This window comes from Oncorhynchus keta, chromosome 30 (genome assembly GCF_023373465.1).
Source record: "Oncorhynchus keta strain PuntledgeMale-10-30-2019 chromosome 30, Oket_V2, whole genome shotgun sequence".
NCBI lineage: Eukaryota > Metazoa > Chordata > Actinopteri > Salmoniformes > Salmonidae > Oncorhynchus > Oncorhynchus keta.
The window spans coordinates 21532414-21555007 of NC_068450.1; the positions used below are offsets into that span (position 1 = coordinate 21532414).

Here is a 22594-nt window from a genome sequence, read left to right on the forward strand (position 1 = left end):
TGAAGTAAGTTTATTGTTGGCAATAAAAACGGAATACAGTCCGCTGCACAGAAAAGCAGGTTGAAAATGTATATATTTTTTTGAGCATTTCTATTTAAAACGGTACTGTTGATTTAGAATGGGCATGTTGATCAACAACATACTGATCAATTGGGTAGCTAGAATGCTACATTACAGGTGCATGGTTTGAAGAAACTGCTTGGTAATTGACGTTGCCATTTTCCATATTCATAGTGATGGGAATATCGTGCAGTGCCCCGCATTGCGTTTCGTCTACATGATTTCATGGCGATGACAGATTCTATCCAAAATGGGCGGTGCATCAGGATTTCCCCTCATTTGATTCGTTATTCAGTCCTACAACCAGCTCCGCACGTCCTGCAGAGGTTTTGCGGAAGATCTACTGTACGTAGGTTGCTAGGTGGTCTGCTGTTAGAGAGGTGAAACTCATTTTAGGTGACAGAGACGAGCAAAAACAAGAATTTTGCCGGAGAAAAAGCGGGTCGTGATCGAAACGACGATACGGACATGGCGTCAAGCAGCCCCTGTGTTGTGGTAAGTCTTGCAACGCGGATTCAAACGGGTGTTCGTTCATATTGCGAACTCAGCATGACTGCTATTTCGTGTCAAAGAGGAATGGGTCGTAACTACTTATTTTTTTTGCGGAAATACGCGCCATTCGCCCCTGTAAATGTACATTTTCCGAATTATTACGATGTCCTTTATGTGTTCCTTTTTAATGCTTCAAACTTGTCATCGCACGCTCACCTTAAATCACTCATGTTCATCTCAACAACAAAATAGCTGTCTAGCTACATAACTAAGCGCGGCCTGGGGCATCGCACGCGTGCTAACACGCATGGCACATGTTATACTTACCATACCACTAATCTTGATTCATACAGTAGGACGAATATACGGATACATATTCAATTGACCAATAGCACTAGAGTAGTTTTCTGTAAAATACGAACAAAATGCAAGTTATATAATCTATATATAATCTATATATAATTCGAAACGAATATATATGCATGCCACGGGTTATTGCTTGTCTCTCCAACCAATACATTTTTTTGGTTCAGTCCTGTCACCCAGAATAGTTTATTTTTGGAAAATCACAGCCTACAGGCTTTTGGGGCTTACTGCTGTACTGCAACCAGCATGATGTCCTCATTTCACTGGTATGCATTTCACCATTATATTTCACCATATATTTACAGAAGTACAAAAATATGTAAATTGCAGAAGAACACATTTAGCTTTTGTAGCCATTTCCAACAGAATAACACATTTGATTGCCTATGTCAGTATAGCATTTCTATTTGCTATCAAACTTGTTATCGATTGATGACACAGACAACATGCTGAATGCAGCAGACATTGCTTGGGGAGTCAGTTAGTCTGTAGGAGAAACTGGAGAAACTACAGTGTTACATTCACCCCTACTGCTGATAAGTTGGCCCTTGTTTAAAAGAGATAGGTAAGAGAGGGCCACTGTGGGGAGGAATGCCTCATTCCATCTTTAGATAGGAATTATTGTATCATAACAACACATATTGCTTTCACAAGGTAACAAAGTACATTTCTCTACACTAGTACAAGCTTAAATTCAGGTCAACTTATGATTCATAGCTTGGTTGTTATGTCATCTTTTGAAGGGATATTTTTGGTTTAATAATGACTCGATTGCACATTTGTGACTATAGTGCTACATAGTACGATGTGATGTGCTGTTGGTGGAGCTATAAGATAGTTTGAGGGAACTGTTCTCCTGTTCTCCCACCAGCTGAGCCCAGTACAGCAGCACCTGTAGTAGACAGCAGGTGGGAGGAAGACTGCTGTAGGATCTGTAGTCCCCAGACAACTGCCTAGTACCTGCATGGCTCATTATCAGTCCTTATTTCTCTGCACGTGAACTTCATCTGTTCTGAGCCAAATCACATGAGTACATAGGAATATATTTCAGTTGGACTGGCATGGGAAGGAGAACACAGTTGTCCCAGGTCAGAAAATGTGAGGACATGTCTCGGGATTATCCACAGTCCATGTAGCTTCGGCCTACATGTAACTACATTGTTATAATAAGTAACCCTTTTATATGGTCTTACAGAGTGTGTAAATGTCAGCCAGGGGCCAGGGCAGGCAAGAGACCCGTGATCACACCCCAATCCCCGGGCACCTCTGGGCCTGGTCTGGTGGCCACTCTGCTGTCACATGACTCTGATGAAGCTCTTGTGCATCCCAAATGGCACCCTATTCCATATAAAAGTACTGCACTATATAGGGAATAGGGTGCCATTTGGGACACACATCCCGCTCTCTGGATTCAAGTGCAGGGCTGTTGACCCCTCAGTAGGAAATTAGATTTGAAAACATATGGGGTATATCGCTTCCAGAATTAGTATGGCATCTCTGAAAAGAGGCAGTGTTTATATAAATTGAGATACTTCTTCGCAGAGTAATCTTGTATTAGTTCAAAGTCGATGCCAGGGACAAACAGTGGAGTCTTTAATAGAATCTGGAGGGGTGTGTTAGATGACTGCATGATTGGAGTGGACTGATTCCTCTTTCCTAGAATTGGGGCTGGCAATGTGCGTTTTGCTCTCACCTGCCTCGGTCAGTATTGAGTGGAGTCTGCAGCTGCAGCAGCGAGTGTGGGTGTGATTTGCTATGCCAGAAGTCAGTTGCACCAGTGATACCAGACAGAGGGGAGGGTGCATTGTGATCGTTGTAAAGTGAACAACCTTTAGTGTCTTCACCTCTATTCCCACTGCCTCCCGTTTAGATAACACCCATGTGCTTTCTTTAACCATTTCCCTGCTGCGTCATAGCAGTTCCACATCACAAGCATGGTATTGAGCCGGTAGATTGTCAGCATGTGATCTGTGTTCCAGATCAGCGATGATGAGCAGGGATATGACCTGGACCTCTTCTGCATCCCAAAGCACTACGCTGATGACCTAGATCGGGTCTACATCCCACATGGACTCATCCTTGACAGGTGGGTTGTTACTAGCAGTGTGGTCTTAATAAATCCTCTACAGGATCGGTGGGTCCCCCGCGGGATGGTTGAGCTAATGTGATTATCATGAGGTTGTAAGTATCAAGAACATTTCCCAGGACGTAGACATATCTGATATTGGCAGAAAGCTTAAATTATTGTTAATCTAACTGCACTGTCCAATTTAAGGTAGCTATTACAGTGAAATAATACCATGCTATTGTTTGAGGAGAGTGCACAGTTATAAACTTGAAAATGTATTTATAAACCAATTAGGTACATTTGGAAAGTCTTGACACCACACAATTTTGAACATAAATGCAATGGTTCATTGGATCAATCTAAAACTTTGCACATACACTGCTGCCACCTAGTGGCCAAAATCTAAATTGAGCCTTTGGCTGGAATAATACATTATGGCCTTAATCTTGCATTTCAAAGATGATGGTTGTTAGGTTCTTATTTTTCAGAGTAAATAACCCACGGACACTAGAAAAGCATTAACTAAGTTTAATTCCATCCCAAAGGTTCTGTACAGCTGTAATCAGACCGCAAAACGTTTCTCACATCACAGTTATATACATCCCACTTAAGACACTCCCCTTTCTCTCCAATCCTTACATTTTTTGGCTCTACAGGAAGCTAATAAAGAGGGTAACAGGATTCCTAACATTTATTACTCTCTTAAGAGAATCTGTCCTCACCTCATGACCTCAACCCCTCATTCATCTAATACACAGATGTCCATCTGTCTTTCCTCAGAGATATAAAACCCAGTCTCTTTCATTTCCTATCATTCATTTACTATCTCAATGATCAAAGTTTAGCCGATTCCAATAGTCCTTCCTCTTGAACAACAGCGTCCTAATGTTCACTTTACATAAACTTGGAAATTACTTAAATGGATAAACAATAATAAAACATGAATAGAAAAAACTAACATGATTATAAAACATGAATTAAACAAACAAATGAACAAACATTCACTGCAAGGTGTACAAATTCAGAAACTTATGGCCTCCGAACTATGGTCACACAACAAAATGCCATTCCAGCTGAATCTGCGGTCTCCTTCAATGGCAGATGGAGCAGGTTTTAGTTTCTCCACTTTCCCCTTCTGTTCCTAAGAGAGTGATAGCACAAAACTTGGAAAGCAAAGAAAACCAACATAAAACATAACAGTATTAACAATGTGATAAGCTACGCATATTTGTATATGTATGAAAACCAAAGTCTGAATTCCCACTCTCTCTTCACTTGACTCTATGCCTCCAGGATAATTTCCTGCTGGGTTCCACAAAAATGAAAGCTCTAAAAAGCTTCCTCATGCTTTCACCCAGTCTTCCCCTTTAGGCCCCAGGTTCTGAGAGGTGTTCCCAAGTCATGTCATTTTCACTTTGTTCCCCATCTTCTCCATTTCACCTGATATGCAAGTGTCTATCCCTAATCCATGTTCCATCCTCTTGAGGTAACTCAGCACTGTATCTGCTTTCAAATCAATGCCTTCAACATTTTGTTCACAGTACCCCTCTATCCTCTCCTCTCATATGATGCATTAACCCATAAAGCAGCTAAACCCCAATCCTACTTTGATGTTTATAGTAGTTCCCAGACCCAACCATCAGTATGTCTTACAGTGGAATCTAGTCTCTCTCTCGCTCTGCTTCCTGTGTCATGGTGTCTTCACTCACCCATTATGCAGTTGGATCTCACTTCACATGAAAACTATGCACCCCCTCCAGTGTTAATCTGCAAAATTGTATTATTCGCCTACCTCCTCATGCCTTTTGCACACATTGTATATAGACTGCCCATTTTTTTCTACTGTGTTATTGACTTGCTAATTGTTTACTCCATGTGTAACTCTGTGTTGTCTGTTCACACTGCTATGCTTTATCTTGGCCAGGTCGCAGTTGCAAATGAGAACTTGTTCTCAACTAGCCTACCTGGTTAAATAAAGGTGAAATAAAAAAATAAAATAAAAACGGAGAGACATGACGATTTAACCACTGCAGGTACTGTACGGAGTAGAGGTCGACCGATTATGATTTTTCAACACTGATACCGATTATTGGAGGACCAAAAAAGCAGATACCGATTTAAAAAAATAAATAAAAGTTAATAATGACAATTACAACGATACTGAATTAACACTTATTTTAACTTAATATAAAACATCAATAAAATCAATTTAGCCTCAAATAATTCATGAAACATGTTCAATTTGGTTTAAATAATGCAAAAACAAAGTGTTTGAGAAGAAAGTAATATGTGCCATGTAAAAAAGCTAATGTTTAAGTTCCTTGCTCAGAACATGAGAACATATGAAAGTTGGTGGTTCCTTTTATCATGAGACTTCAATATTCCAAGCAAAGAGGTTTTAGGTTGTAGTTAATATAGTATTTATAGGACTATTTCTCTCTATACCATTTGTATTTCATATACCTTTGACTATTGGATGTTCTTATAGGCACTATAGTATTGCCAGTGTAACAGTATAGCTTCCGTCCCCCTCCTCGCCCCTACCTGGGCTCAAACCAGGAACACATCGACAACAGCCACACTCGAAGCATCGTTACTCATCGCTCCTCAAAAGCCGCTCCACAAAAGCTAAAAGCGAGTGACGTTTGAAACAGTATTAGCGCACACCCAGCTAACTAGCTAGCCATTTCACATTGGTTACACCAGCCATTAGGCTGATAGGCTTGAAGTCATAAACAGCGATGTGCTTGCGAAGAGCTGCTGGCAAAACGCACGAAAGTGCTGTTTGAATGAATGATTACGGGCCTGCTGCTGCTCAGTCAGACTGCTCTATCAAATCAGACTTAATTATAACATAATAGCACACAGAAATACGAGCCTTTGGTCATTAATATGATCGAATCCGGAAACTATCATTTCGAAAACAGAACGTTTATTATTTCAGTGAAATACGGAACCGTTCTGCTATTTTATCTAATGGGTGGCATCCCTAAGTCTAAATATTCTTGTTACATTGCACAACCTTCAATGTATGTCATAATTACGTAAAATTCTGGCAACTTAGTTTGCAATGAGCCGGGCAGCCCAAACTGTTGCATATACCCTGACTCTGCGTGCAATGAACGCAAGATAAATTACACAGTTTCACCTGGTTAATATTGCCTGCTAAACTTGATTCGTAGTTATAACTCATGATTATGATTGATTGTTTTTTATATGATAAGTTTAATGCTAGCTAGCAATTTACCTTGGCTTCTACTACATTCGCGTAATAAGCGGGCTACTCGTGGAGTGCAATGGTTAGAGCGTTGGACTAGTTAACTGTGCGGTTGCAAGATTGAAACCCCTGAGCTGATAAGGTGACAATCTGTAGTTTTGCCCATGAGCGAGGCAGTTAACCCACAGTTTCTAGACCGTCATTGCAAATAAGAATGTGTTCTTAACTGACTTGCCACTTTAAATAAAAGGTATAAAAATACATATATTTTTATTTATTTTTTATTTTAATAATCTGATTAATCGGTCGACCTCTAGTATGGAGTAGTGTCTCTCAAACCAATGCTGTTCCAACACCCCGCCTGGTGTCTCTTAATGTACATTCAATCTCCAGAATTCAGCCCGTGCCCTTGGTTATATCTCTGCTTCCACCTGAGGATATGCACACTGCAACACATGGTTTATTTCCTGAGAACATACTTGATATTTGAATAACCGCATCCCCAGTCCTCCCATCGGTCCCCCAGTTACCAGTAACCAATCCATGTTACATGAGTCGTCATAAACTGATATCCCAACACTGCTACTAAAGTAACCATTGCTACTTCCAACATGGCCCATGACTATAGTCTCACAATACCCCTCATTTGCGCAGTAGTCCCATTCCATGCTATCAATATAGCATTCTACGCTTCTACTACTGCTTCTGTTACTGTCCCTACAGGGAGCTGTGAGACTAGCTATTGCTCGGAATTTGTCTCCTGCTCTCCTATTGTCTTCGTGTTTTACTGATAAATCTTGGACTGAACCTTTCAGATACCCCCTACCTGTTTCCAAATTTATCCCTTAGTCTCTAGCCACCAACGTCTCCACTGACCTCCTGTATTCTGCTACAGTTGGTTCCGGCGGATAATACATCCCTGTGCTCAAGTTAGGTACACATCTCTCATCCCAAGGCCGATCTACCCCCCCACCCGTTTGTAAACACCTTTGTTAATGTGTAGACTCTGGGCCCCAACAGTTGATAAGTAGCCACCTTCTGACACTTACCATTTACTGTGGTTCGGTCCCAATCTACTGGGAGGTATGTCAAATGTTTACTAGCTGTCAGAAATGGGGGCGTTGGAAGAGTATCCAACCGTACAAAAACTCTTGAGTCACATGTCTCTTAATCACACTCTGCAGGAGATGTGATGCTATTATCACAGCAAATGTTCCTTCTGGCGATGTGGCCTCCTGTATACAGGGATCAGTTGTTATTCTTTTAAGTTGTATGCCTTCTGTGACAAACTCATTACTGAAAGTTGACAAAAGTGTCTGAAATGAAAACACTAGCTCTGCTACTTTCACCATGATCTGGGTATGTGTAACGTTCAATTAAATCCCCATATTGTGTACAGTTAGCTCTATATTCAGTCTCTGGGAATGATACTCCTCTATCATTACATCTAACCCATAACACACAATACTCCTAATGCATTTTCTACAGTTATAAACCTACTAACACATTCTCACATCAGTTAGTCAATACACATCATTCCCTCCTCTGGAACAATGAACACCCTCATGTTCCACCAAACCTAAAAACATATTGACTTGAAAAGAGAAACGAAGTACATGTTTAATAACTTAGCACCACTCATTGATGCGATGTAACATAAAAAACTCTTAATACAGGGTAAAAAATATATATATATGTTCATGTTCGTCCCAAACTATCATCCAGTCAGTCTCCCAAACAAACCACCTCCCCTCAAGATGACACTTAGATACGTTTCTGGAGACTCTCGGCCACATAAATGTTAGCAGCGCATCCACCCCTCATCGTGCTTTAGCAATTATCTCGCTGTATCCCAATCACAACTAAAACATTTGATAAATTATCCAACACGAATGTAGAATGACTGACCTCAGTTCTTAATTTGAGTCGAGGGCTCAAATTCCAGTTTGCCAACTTAGCACAGTTCATCCCATTTATAAACAACCTTTTATTGCCGGTCATAACTCTTCTCATTACAGCCCCCTCTTTTCCCTGTTTTCCTGTCATGGGTGGCCTGGTAAAGAAAGATCAGTATCTCAATGCATTTTCAGTTTAAATAGTTAGCAGGGCGTATACCCCCCCGTCCTTCACCCGGCACTTATCATTCTTACGTGTCTTCTTCAGATATCGTTTACAGTTCATTTCCCCAATGGCACATGTAACTTTTGCCTGTCACATTTCATGGCCCTTGATAATGTCCCGATGTTAATATCCAAGTAGATACTTCCGTTTCTCCCACCTGAGCTTGTTCTCTCTCCACGCTCACTCCACAAGCTCTCTCAGCACCCCAGCCCTGGTCCCACTCCACAAGCTCTCTCAGCACCCCAGCCCTGGTCTCACTCCACAAGCTCTCTCAGCACCCCAGCCCTGGTCCCACTCCACAAGCTCTCTCAGCACCCCAGCCCTGGTCTCACTCCACAAGCTCTCTCAGCACCCCAGCCCTGGTCCCACTCCACAAGCTCTCTCAGCACCCCAGCCCTGGTCTCACTCCACAAGCTCTCTCAGCACCCCAGCCCTGGTCCCACTCAGCACCCCAGCCCACAAGCTCTCTCAGCACCCCAGCCCTGGTCCCACTCCACAAGCTCTCTCAGCACCCCAGCCCTGGTCCCACTCCACAAGCTCTCAGCACCCCAGCCCTGGTCTCTCCACAAGCTCTCTCAGCACCCCAGCCCTGGTCTCACTCCACAAGCTCTCTCAGCACCCCAGCCCTGGTCCCACTCCACAAGCTCTCTCAGCACCCCAGCCCTGGTCCCACTCCACAAGCTCTCTCAGCACCCCAGCCCTGGTCCCACTCCACAAGCTCTCTCAGCACCCCAGCCCTGGTCCCACTCCACAAGCTCTCTCAGCACCCCAGCCCTGGTCTCACTCCACAAGCTCTCTCAGCACCCCAGCCCTGGTCCCACTCCACAAGCTCTCTCAGCACCCCAGCCCTGGTCTCACTCCACAAGCTCTCTCAGCACCCCAGCCCTGGTCCCACTCCACAAGCTCTCTCAGCACCCCAGCCCTGGTCTCACTCCACAAGCTCTCTCAGCACCCCAGCCCTGGTCCCACTCCACAAGCTCTCTCAGCACCCCAGCCCTGGTCCCACTCCACAAGCTCTCTCAGCACCCCAGCCCTGGTCCCACTCCACAAGCTCTCTCAGCACCCCAGCCCTGGTCTCACTCCACAAGCTCTCTCAGCACCCCAGCCCTGGTCTCACTCCACAAGCTCTCTCAGCACCCCAGCCCTGGTCCCACTCCACAAGCTCTCTCAGCACCCCAGCCCTGGTCCCACTCCACAAGCTCTCTCAGCACCCCAGCCCTGGTCCCACTCCACAAGCTCTCTCAGCACCCCAGCCCTGGTCTCACTCCACAAGCTCTCTCAGCACCCCAGCCCTGGTCTCACTCCACAAGCTCTCTCAGCACCCCAGCCCTGGTCCCACTCCACAAGCTCTCTCAGCACCCCAGCCCTGGTCTCACTCCACAAGCTCTCTCAGCACCCCGGCCCTGGTCTCACTCCACAAGCTCTCTCAGCACCCCAGCCCTGGTCCCACTCCACAAGCTCTCTCAGCACCCCAGCCCTGGTCCCACTCCACAAGCTCTCTCAGCACCCCAGCCCTGGTCTCACTCCACAAGCTCTCTCAGCACCCCGGCCCTGGTCTCACTCCACAAGCTCTCTCAGCACCCCAGCCCTGGTCTCACTCCACAAGCTCTCTCAGCACCCCGGCCCTGGTCTCACTCCACAAGCTCTCTCAGCACCCCAGCTCTGCTCTCACTCCACAAGCTCTCTCAGCACCCGGCCCTGGTCTCACTCCACAAGCTCTCTCAGCACCCAAGCCCTGGTCTCACTCCACAAGCTCTCTCAGCACCCCGGTCCTGGTCTCACTCCACAAGCTCTCTCAGCACCCCGGTCCTGGTCTCACTCCACAAGCTCTCTCAGCACCCCAGCCCTGGTCCCACTCCACAAGCTCTCTCAGCACCCCAGCCCTGGTCTCACTCCACAAGCTCTCTCAGCACCCCGGCCCTGGTCTCACTCCACAAGCTCTCTCAGCACCCCAGCCCTGGTCTCACTCCACAAGCTCTCTCAGCACTCCGGCCCTGGTCTCACTCCACAAGCTCTCTCAGCACCCGGCCCTGGTCTCACTCCACAAGCTCTCTCAGCACCCCAGCTCTGGTCTCACTCCACAAGCTCTCTCAGCACCCCGGCCCTGGTCTCACTCCACAAGCTCTCTCAGCACCCCAGCCCTGGTCCCACTCCACAAGCTCTCTCAGCACCCCAGCCCTGGTCTCACTCCACAAGCTCTCTCAGCACCCCAGCCCTGGTCTCACTCCACAAGCTCTCTCAGCACTCCGGCCCTGGTCTCACTCCACAAGCTCTCTCAGCACCCAAGCCCTGGTCTCACTCCACAAGCTCTCTCAGCACCCCGGCCCTGGTCTCACTCCACAAGCTCTCTCAGCACTCCGGCCCTGGTCTCACTCCACAAGCTCTCTCAGCACTCCGGCCCTGGTCTCACTCCACAAGCTCTCTCAGCACCCAAGCCCTGGTCTCACTCCACAAGCTCTCTCAGCACCCCAGCCCTGGTCTCACTCCACAAGCTCTCTCAGCACTCCGGCCCTGGTCTCACTCCACAAGCTCTCTCAGCACCCCGGCCCTGGTCTCACTCCACAAGCTCTCTCAGCACCCCAGCCCTGGTCTCACTCCACAAGCTCTCTCAGCACTCCGGCCCTGGTCTCACTCCACAAGCTCTCTCAGCACCCCAGCCCTGGTTTCACTCCACAAGCTCTCTCAGCACCCCAGCCCTGGTCTCACTCCACAAGCTCTCTCAGCACCCCAGCCCTGGTCTCACTCCACAAGCTCTCTCAGCACCCAAGCCCTGGTCTCACTCCACAAGCTCTCTCAGCACCCCAGCCCTGGTCTCACTCCACAAGCTCTCTCAGCACTCCGGCCCTGGTCTCACTCCACAAGCTCTCTCAGCACCCCAGCCCTGGTCTCACTCCACAAGCTCTCTCAGCACCCCAGCCCTGGTCTCACTCCACAAGCTCTCTCAGCACTCCGGCCCTGGTCTCACTCCACAAGCTCTCTCAGCACCCCAGCCCTGGTCTCACTCCACAAGCTCTCTCAGCACCCCAGCCCTGGTCTCACTCCACAAGCTCTCTCAGCACTCCGGCCCTGGTCTCACTCCACAAGCTCTCTCAGCACCCCGGCCCTGGTCTCACTCCACAAGCTCTCTCAGCACCCCAGCCCTGGTCTCACTCCACAAGCTCTCTCAGCACCCCAGCCCTGGTCTCACTCCACAAGCTCTCTCAGCACCCCAGCCCTGGTTTTGGCTCGGATTCAGATAGGAGTGGTAAAAGTCACTGTCTCTCATAACATGCCTTAGTCGCATAATGTTATTGCTGAAAAAAACATGTTCAAAGTTACAAGTTCATGAAGATAGCAATACATATCACAGTCTATTTGAAGTTACTGTCATCCCTTATTAACATGTATGTTCCTTTCTACATGCAGCCTGAACACAGTACCACTGTATAAGTACCCTAAAAACCAGGACCACTTTCTATATGCAGCCTGAACACAGTACCACTGTATAAGTACCCTAAAAACCAGGACCACTTTCTATATGCAGCCTGAACACAGTACCACTGTATAAGTACCCTAAAAACCAGGACCACTTTCTATATGCAGCCTGAACACAGTACCACTGTATAAGTACCCTAAAAACCAGGACCACTTTCTATATGCAGCCTGAACACAGTACCACTGTGTAAGTACCCTAAAAACCAGGACCACTTTCTATATGCAGCCTGAACACAGTACCACTGTATAAGTACCCTAAAAACCAGGACCACTTTCTATATGCAGCCTGAACACAGTACCACTGTATAAGTACCCTAAAAACCAGGACCACTTTCTATATGCAGCCTGAACACAGTACCACTGTATAAGTACCCTAAAAACCAGGACCACTTTCTATATGCAGCCTGAACACAGTACCACTGTATAAGTACCCTAAAAACCAGGACCACTTTCTATATGCAGCCTGAACACAGTACCACTGTGTAAGTACCCTAAAAACCAGGACCACTTTCTATATGCAGCCTGAACACAGTACCACTGTATAAGTACCCTAAAAACCAGGACCACTTTCTATATGCAGCCTGAACACAGTACCACTGTATAAGTACCCTAAAAACCAGGACCACTTTCTATATGCAGCCTGAACACAGTACCACTGTGTAAGTACCCTAAAAACCAGGACCACTTTCTATATGCAGCCTGAACACAGTACCACTGTATAAGTACCCTAAAAACCAGGACCACTTTCTATATGCAGCCTGAACACAGTACCACTGTATAAGTACCCTAAAAACCAGGACCACTTTCTATATGCAGCCTGAACACAGTACCACTGTGTAAGTACCCTAAAAACCAGGACCACTTTCTATATGCAGCCTGAACACAGTACCACTGTATAAGTACCCTAAAAACCAGGACCACTTTCTATATGCAGCCTGAACACAGTACCACTGTATAAGTACCCTAAAAACCAGGACCACTTTCTATATGCAGCCTGAACACAGTACCACTGTATAAGTACCCTAAAAACCAGGACCACTTTCTATATGCAGCCTGAACACAGTACCACTGTATAAGTACCCTAAAAACCAGGACCACTTTCTATATGCAGCCTGAACACAGTACCACTGTATAAGTACCCTAAAAACCAGGACCACTTTCTATATGCAGCCTGAACACAGTACCACTGTATAAGTACCCTAAAAACCAGGACCACTTTCTATATGCAGCCTGAACACAGTACCACTGTATAAGTACCCTAAAAACCAGGACCACTTTCTATATGCAGCCTGAACACAGTACCACTGTATAAGTACCCTAAAAACCAGGACCACTTTCTATATGCAGCCTGAACACAGTACCACTGTATAAGTACCCTAAAAACCAGGACCACTTTCTATATGCAGCCTGAACACAGTACCACTGTATAAGTACCCTAAAAACCAGGACCACTTTCTATATGCAGCCTGAACACAGTACCACTGTATAAGTACCCTAAAAACCAGGACCACTTTCTATATGCAGCCTGAACACAGTACCACTGTATAAGTACCCTAAAAACCAGGACCACTTTCTATATGCAGCCTGAACACAGTACCACTGTATAAGTACCCTAAAAACCAGGACCACTTTCTATATGCAGCCTGAACACAGTACCACTGTATAAGTACCCTAAAAACCAGGACCACTTTCTATATGCAGCCTGAACACAGTACCACTGTATAAGTACCCTAAAAACCAGGACCACTTTCTATATGCAGCCTGAACACAGTACCACTGTATAAGTACCCTAAAAACCAGGACCACTTTCTATATGCAGCCTGAACACAGTACCACTGTATAAGTACCCTAAAAACCAGGACCACTTTCTATATGCAGCCTGAACACAGTACCACTGTATAAGTACCCTAAAAACCAGGACCTCGGGGAACTGGTCGTTTACCCCTTTCAAATACGTGATTTAAAAAAACACATGTTAAATAAAAAATAAACCATTTAGAATTACAACTCTTTATAACTCCCTACAAAAATAATAATAATCTCCTAAAGTAATGGTACAATTTGGATAGAGAATGGTGTTTCTCATGAATTTTATTTAATTCCTTATGAAGTTGATCATTCTTCATTAGGAATTTTTTATATTCAGGGCTTTCGTCACCATTAAAATGTTCTCTCCCTTTCTTTCCCTGTCCTTCGGAAACCATTTAAATACCTATTCCAAACATTTCATCCTCCTGCAAACTCATTTTAACTGAATTGAAAAGACTCCTTCAAATAAATCCCCTACACAGCGATAGTATCTCTCCACCAAGTCTAATGATTGATCGCCGGGTGCGGTGGCATGTGCCTGTAATTCAAGACACTGGGAGGCTGAGGTTGGTGGATCAAGTGAGCTGAGGAGCTCTGGGCTGCAGCACACTATGTCGAATGGGTGTCCACGCTAAGTTCGGTATCGATATGGTGTTCCTGGGGGAGCCCGGGACCACCAGGTTGTAAGTCGCTCTGGATAAGAGCGTCTGCTAAATGACTTAAATGTAAATGTAATGATTCACGGGTCTCCTTTTCCTCGTGATTCCCCATATCCATCATACCATATCAAAAAAATGTAAAGTTCATTTTAGGTTTGGCACCCCTATGCTACCTACGCGTGACCCTTCCACCTTTTCGTCCATTCTAGAATCCCATTCCAGAATAAGACGACATCAAACGTAAATGTATTTAAAAATAAAACCACATAGGATTTGTCTAAATCATTAGACATTCTAAGCCTTCTGAATTTGCAATGAGTGTTTGGTCATATAATTTAAATGTGTTACCTTTAGAATCCATTCCCTTGGCATTTCGCCTAGAATCTTCAACCCAAAATACGTTTTCTTGTGGCAAATTTAGCCAATGTCTCATTGTAAGGAATCCGCAATATATACATGTGGTTCCATAACACTTTCTCTCACCAAGGCAGCCGCCTCAGCCATTTCGTCTGCTTTATGACTACCTATGGCGATTTTATCTGTACGACTTGTATGAGCTTCACATTTCACCACTGCTAACTTACTGGTTAACTGACATGATTCTAATAATACCTCTACCTCCAGACCATTTCTATTGGTGTTCCTGTCGCTGCTAACATGCTGGTGACCACAATGTACCCAAATGATGAATTTCTCCAAATGCTTAACACACACAGCAAACTCCTTTACTCTATTCCCTTCTGTGTTCACGTAACTAGAGCCATCTGGATACTATACTTTTCCTGATTCCAATTCTGTCTCTTGCAAATCAGGCCTAGGTTTTGGAGTAATCTGGGTCACATGTAAGAGATTCACCCTCCCTAGGCAACGGCATTAACAACGCAGGATTCAAAGCACCAATCTTATGAAATTGTAGATTTTCCCCATTTTACTTTAACTCCCATCTTGTCCATCTTGCACTAGTAACATGTTGTGCTTTGTCATACATGCTTTATGACTCTGTTCCGCTAAATTGTCTACCTCTGGTGGGGTCTGTGGTGGGGTCTCGTATATGAGTTTCTTCGTCTTTTGACGCTAATAACAAATCCTCCACGTATTGTACCAACACAGAACATACAACTGACACCCTTTTAACAATTGTTTTAATACGTCTTCCATCACATAGAAATTGTAATCTCTATGAACCATTTATTAATCGAACAGAAACTATACGCCGCTAGGTGAAAGTTCCATTCTTGCTAACCTCAAAACGATTAGTTGTTGCTCTTTTGAAAAAGATGCAAACTCTTGTATAGCTGCATTTCCTGCTAATGCACTATGTTCCAGTCTCACCTTACACTCATTCTTCCAATGCCCAATAGATGTGGGACTAAAACAGGGAGCTATCTCCTTACGCTTTGATGTTTTTTCACTACGTTTCTTAGTTTTATCCTGGTCATTGAAACCATAGTTATTGATTTTCTCTATGGCCCTATTAACCCCTCGCACGTCTACGAGGTGAGTGGAGTCATATTCCACTCTTAAAACATTGTCTTGAATTAAATCAACTACCCCCGCAATTACCATTTTGATCACAGGGTTCACACCCGTCATCAAAGCAGAAGCGCAAATTTGAACAATCCACTCCCGTTCCCAGGCCTTCTGTAGTAAAGTACTGGTGTCACACTTTATGGGTTCAGCGTTTCATGTCCTCGTGCCAATTCATAATTTCCTCCCAGAATTATTTTATTTGATTTGAATTCTCCGTCAGCAGGAAACTGTGGTCCAATTTTTTTTTCTAATTTGCTAAATTTTTCCCATATTCTAGCCGAATTGGTAGAGTACAATTAGGCTCTCACCCGGTTATAGCTATGCAGGCAACCAACCGGCTGGTATTTACCCCCTAGGACTTTACCTTCCGGGACTCACCCTATATTAATAGTAATCACAGGTATTAATCCACTGGGATTTACTATTGACTTTATAGTGCTAGCAGGAACCAACCTACTGGGGAGTTACCCCCTAGGACTTACCCTACAGGTACCAACCAGCCTGTATGAGTTTACCTGCTGGGCCTTACCATTTACTATAAAGCTACGACCGGTTGTTACACACTGGACTTATATAATTAAACTCAGGCTCTCCAGGTCCATATCCCATAATTAGTTCAGCCAACGATTCTCATCTCCCCAACATGAGTGGAAACAGATCTAGGAACTAGCCTACCTTGTTTGTTGTGCCGGCTCCTGTTCCACTGATGTGGACTCTATGGTTTGACTACAAACCGTGGTGAACCCTGCTCGCAGCACCTAAATAACCCACGGACACTAGAGAAGCATTAACTAAATTTAATTCTATCCCAAAGGTTCTGTACAGCTGTAATCAGACCGCAAAACGTTTCTCACATCAGTTATATACATCCCACTTAAGACACTCCCCTTTCTCTCCAACCCTTAATTTTTTGGGCTCTACAGGAAGCTAATAAAGAGGGTAACAGGATTCCTAACATTTATTACTCTCTTAAGAGAATCTGTCCTCACCTCATGACCTCAACCCCTCTTTCATCTAATACACAGATGTCCATCTGTCTTTCCTCTGGGAAATAAAGTCTCTTTCATTTCCTATCTCAATGATCAAAGTTTAGCCGATTCCAACATGGTACAAAAAAAATATATACGCTTGTTTTTTTCTTTGTATTATCTTTTACCAGATCAAATGTGTTTTATTCTCCTACATTCATTTCACATTTCCACAAACTTCAAAGTGTTTCCTTTCAAATGATATCAAGAATATGCATCTCCTTGCTTCAGGTCCAGATGTACAGGCCGTTAGATTTGGGTCTGTCATTTTAGTCGAAATTGGGGGAAAAGGGGCAGATCCATAGATGTTGCAATGAAGCTTCAATTGCATTTTTTAATTTTGTAATGTTCGCTATTTTACTACTATGTTAATTATTTTACTGCTATGTTAATTATTTTACTGCTATGTTAATTATTTTACTGATATGTTAATTATTTTACTGCTATGTTAATTATTTTACTACTATGTTAATTATTTTACTGCTATGTTAATTATTTTACTGCTATGTTAGTTGTTTTACTCATTCAGCCTATGTTACTTGTTTACACAAGGATTTAGATTTAGAGCCACAAACTTTTTTATAATCAAATGAATTAACTGATCACATCCACGTGAGGCTGGCAGTTCAGTTTAGTTGCGAAAGGGTTCTTTAGCTGTTCCCATAGGATAACTCATTTTGGTTCCAGGCAGAACTCTTCTAGGTTTCATGTAGAACCCTCTGTGTAAAGGGTTCTACCTGGAACCTAAAAGGGTTCTTCCATTGAGACAGTCAAAGAACCCTTATAGTTTCTAGATAGCACCTTTTTTTCTAAGAGTGTAGCCCCTTATTCAAACAGGCATAGGAAACAGGAACCCGTGCTGACTGACCACCCTCTCTCTCCCTGTCTACAGGACAGAGAGGCTAGCCAGGGAGATTATGAAGGACATGGGGGGGCACCATATTGTGGCCCTCTGCGTGCTCAAGGGGGGTTACAAGTTCTTTGCAGACCTGTTGGACTACATCAAGGCCCTAAACCGTAACAGCGACCGCTCCATTCCTATGACAGTGGACTTCATCCGCCTCAAGAGCTACTGCGTAAGGCTCACTCTTCGCTCTGTTCTTCAAATTTATGTCCCAAATGGCACCATATTCCCTTTTAAGTGCACGCCCTGCAGGGGCCCTGGTCAAAAGTAGTGCACTATAAAGGGAATAGGAGCCATTTGGAATGTAGTTCATGAGTTATTACTATTTTATTATAGATGTTAGAAGTATTTAGCGTTTATGTTATTTAATTTATTTATTACAGGCATTGCCAAAAACGGCATAATGGAAAGGACATAATGTTTTATTCAGTCCATTGGTTTCACAACAGCTTTCATTTGACCTTTGAGCCAAATGTCAACATGCACTACCTTAATCTCTTGCACTACCCCCCACACACACACACACACATTCAGCTGTTTGATATAATACATTAAAAAGCAGCTCTTTGTTTATGGATTCTTACTGCTCGATACTAGAGATTTCAATAACAGAAGACCTGTCTGGACAAAGTCCCCTATCCCTGTTCACCTGTTTATTACATGTCTACACAGAATGACCAATCTACAGGTGAAATCAAAGTCATTGGAGGGGATGACCTGTCCACACTGACAGGGAAGGTAAAGAAACATTTTCAACGGACCTTTTCTATAGATCTGTCTGTCAAACATGGGATCATTCCTCAGTTATCTAGTTTAGCCTCCACTGTTTGCAGTCAGACAAATGTGTAACCTTCTTTAAAGCGAAAGTTCACCCATTTTTACATATGACCTTATTTTCACTCTTCCTCTGCTTGTAGTCGCTCCGCCAAATAGTTTTTCTTTTGGGGGGTATTTTGGTTGACACCTTTTGCTGAGTCATTAGTTGCCACAGACTACAATGCATTATGAAAATGGGTCTAAAGCATGTTAGAAATGCTCCAAAACAACTCATATTACATCAGAATCCCATGACTCAGTAAAATGTGTTTACCAATTTTCTCTTTAACGAAACAAAAATACAAACTTTGGAGGATCAACTATAAGCATAGAAAGTGAAAAATAAGGCCACACGTTAAAAAAAATGTTTTTTTTGTGTGTTTTTTTTACTTTGACAAAAGTTTTGAAGGGGTTCTCATGCAGTCTAAAGTACAAGAAGGCATAACTATAATGGCTGCATGGTTCAACAGGATACACCCAAGGTCACATTTCTAAATGGGTTCTGGAGTAGCTTTTGTATTTGATATAAGCTAACAGTTACTCTGTCGTCTCTGCCTCTTATTTTTAAATGTTGTGTTTTTACACAGAATGTCCTGATTGTGGAGGTATGTTATGACTACTTCTTCCTCATTGTTAAGTTTTAAACCTTTTGCTATGTCAGCATTATAGACATTTGGCAGTGACACCCACTGTTTTGTCATATTTTTAGGACATTATTGACACAGGAAAGACCATGAAGACCTTGCTGCAACTTCTCAAACAGTACAACCCAAAAATGGTAAAAGTTGCAAGGTAAAGTAATCCCCAAGTCTCTATCTTACATTGCAGTGTTATAAAAAGTTAAATATTTGTCCATACATCTGTGATGTAAATGTAGAATCAAGCAAAGGCACCGTACAGTGCAACTTACTTCTGCTTACAAAGAAGTTATATGGAAACCTCCAACTGTCATGTTTTCCTTTGTATTTTAATTCTCTAACACCATCAGTCACATGACCAACTTCCTGGTTTGTGCTTTCAGTTTGTTGGTGAAGAGGACACCAAGGAGTGTTGGCTACACACCAGACTGTGAGTTCACTTCAACACTGCTAAATGGCTTCAGTGAATCATCTTAATCAATAGCCTGAGGCATTGTGCTGTCACACATACATTAACTATAATGAAGACCGATACAGGGCATCCAGAAAGTATTCAGACCCCTTTTTTCACATTTTGTTACTTTACGGCCTTGTTTTAAAAATGATTAAATAAAAACATTTCCTCAATCTACACACAATACCCCTTAATGACAAAGTCAAAACAGATTTTTACTACTTGATTTTTACTACGTTTCTACTACTTGATTGGAGTCCACCTGTGGTAAATTCTATTGATTGGACATGATTTGGAAAGGTACACAGCTGTCTATATAAGGTCCCACAGTCGACGGTGCATGTCAGCAAAAACCAAGCCATGAGGTTGAAGGAATTGTCTGAAGAGCTCTGAGACAGGATTGTGTCTCGGCACAGATCTGAGGAAGGGTACCAACATTTCTGTTGACCTTCTGCATTGAAGGTCCCCAAGAACACAGTGGCCTCCATCATTCTTAAATGGAAGAAGTTTGGAACCACCAAGACTCTTCCTAGAGCTGGCTCCCTGGCCAAACAGAGCACTCAGGGGAGAAGAGCCTTGGTCAGGGAGGTGACCAAGAACCCGATGGTCACTCTGACAGAGCTCCTGAGTTCCTCTGTGGACATCAGAGAACCTTCCAGAAGGACAACCATCTCTGCAGCGCTTCACCAATCAAGCCTTTTTGGTCAAGGGGCCAGCCAAAGGAGTTAAAGGGGCCAGCTAAAGGACTCTCAGACCATGAGAAACAAAATTCTCTGGTCTGATGAAACCAAGATTGAACTATTTGGCCTGATTGCCAAACGTCACATCTGGAGGAAACCTGGCACCATCCCTACGGTGAAGCATTAGTGGTGGCTGCATCATGCTGTGGGGATGTTTTTCAGTGGCAGGGACTGGGAGACTAGTCAGGATTGAGGGAAATATGAACAGAGCAAAGTACAGTGAGATCCTTGATGAAAACCTGCAAAGGTGGCTCAGGACCTCAGACCATTCAGCAGGACAACGACCCTAGGTACACAGCCAACACAACGCAGGATGGGCTTAGGGACGGCAGGGTAGCCTAGTGGTTAGAGCGTTGGACTAGTAACCGGAAGGTTGCAAGTTCAAATCCCTGAGCTGACAAGGTACAAATCTGTCGTTCTGCCCCTGAACAGGCAGTTAACCCACTGTTCCTAGGCCGTCATTGAAAATAAGAATTTGTTCTTAACTGACTTGCCTCGTTAAATAAAGGTTAAAAAAATAAATGTTAAAAGTCTCTGAATGTCCTTGAGTGGCCAGCGAGAAACCGAACCCGATCGAACATCTCTGGACTGACCTGAAAATATCTGTGCAGCGACGCTCTCCATCCAACCTGACAGAGCTTTAGAGGATCTGCAGAGAAGAATGTGAGAAAGTCCCCAAATACAGGTGTGCCAAGCTTGTAGCGTCATACCCAAGAAGACTCGAGGCTATAATCACTGCCAAAGGTGATTCAACAAAGTACTGAGTAAATGTGATATTTCTGTTTATTTTTTTAAAATAAATTTGCTAAAATGACTAAAAACCTGTTTTTGCTTTGTCATTATGATATTGTGTGTAGATTTGAGGGTAAATCAATTTTAGAATGAGGCTGTAACATAAAATGTAGAAAAATACTTTCCGAATGCACTGTATCTAACCATCTGATTAAATAGAGGTTCTAGGCCCATTTAAGGGAAATAGTCCAAGACATATGTAAAAAAAAAACAAAAAAAAAACAAGCTAAGTTTATTAAAGGAGTAAGTTTTAAGGTCAAACGACATACTAAGGGGGCAGAATGCACCCTTTCAGTTTGTTTTCCAACTCAGAGAAGTAGAACTACTTGGAAGCCTGTGCACTCAGACACCATAATGGGACAGAAACAACATTGCGATTACTATACAACTCTATGCTCTTTACTGAAAAAGACTAAAGGGTGTTTTTTATACCTTTCACATGTTCAACACCAATTAGGGTCCCCTGAGAAACATGGACGAAAACTATAGTTCCACCCTGTCACGCTTACTTCATTTGTTTATTTTTCAGTCATAGGATTTGAGGTTCCAGACAAATTTGTGGTGGGATATGCGCTAGACTACAACGAGTACTTCAGAGATTTAAATGTAAGTACTTTTTGAACAGATTTTCTCAGCTAGATAAACGATGTTGAGTAAAACGGTCTCATTGGTTCCTTTCTGTTTGTTTTCCAGCACATCTGTGTCATTAGTGAAACAGGGAAGGAAAAATACAAGGCCTGAAGAGGACAGCCCTTCCTCTAGTTGTCTATCATTCTTTTTTATGTTGCTTTAATTTGATATATCTGATTTATATATATTTTTGGTCAACAAAAAATCAAATCAAGGGTGCAGCTCACTGGAAACTCTTGCTCACACATGTACATGTTCTGCTCAGGGTCCCTGAGGTGTACACACACACTTACATTGCCCCTCATATTTGCAAAGCACCTCTCTCAACCTCCACATGCTGTGCTGCACTCTAGAAACCACACACACTTTAAAGTGTCAAGATTGAACATTTCTGAGGTGTGACATTGCCTTGGACATATTGGTATGTGTGAGTCCATGTGCATGCTGTCATCGCTTTCAATAAATAGAACATTTGCTTGCCCTGTTAAAATGATCAATACCCAGTGTTTCTTTTTTTGTAAATTAGTAATTTATTGAGAAAAATTCTGCTACGGTAGCAGGAAGTAGAACAAACATTTAGTCATCATATTGTCAAAATTACTTCAGATTTAAATTATTTTCCATTTCACAAAACTTGAATTTAGCTTGACATTGATTTGAAAGTTTGTACGTCACTTGAAGACCAAATTCCTTTACTTATACATAATAGTTTCAATGGTATGGACAAAGGAAGGAGCAGGTATCCTAATACATTACATATAATTATTTTTTAACATGTTTGCATAGATTCCCCCCA

The 22594-nt window shown here is 43.4% G+C and overlaps 1 protein-coding gene across 1 annotated transcript; it reads left to right on the forward strand.

Annotated features, from left to right (window-relative positions):
* Positions 1-367: 367 nt before the first annotated feature.
* Positions 368-22295, forward strand: hprt1 (hypoxanthine phosphoribosyltransferase 1). Its single transcript, XM_035743977.2, has 9 exons — positions 368-555; positions 2898-3004; positions 17717-17900; positions 18401-18466; positions 19132-19149; positions 19254-19336; positions 19566-19612; positions 21698-21774; positions 21862-22295. Exons 1-9 carry the CDS (start codon positions 529-531, stop codon positions 21907-21909), a joined length of 657 nt encoding a protein of 218 aa, XP_035599870.1. The 5' UTR covers positions 368-528; the 3' UTR covers positions 21910-22295.
* The last annotated feature ends 299 nt before the right edge of the window (positions 22296-22594 follow it).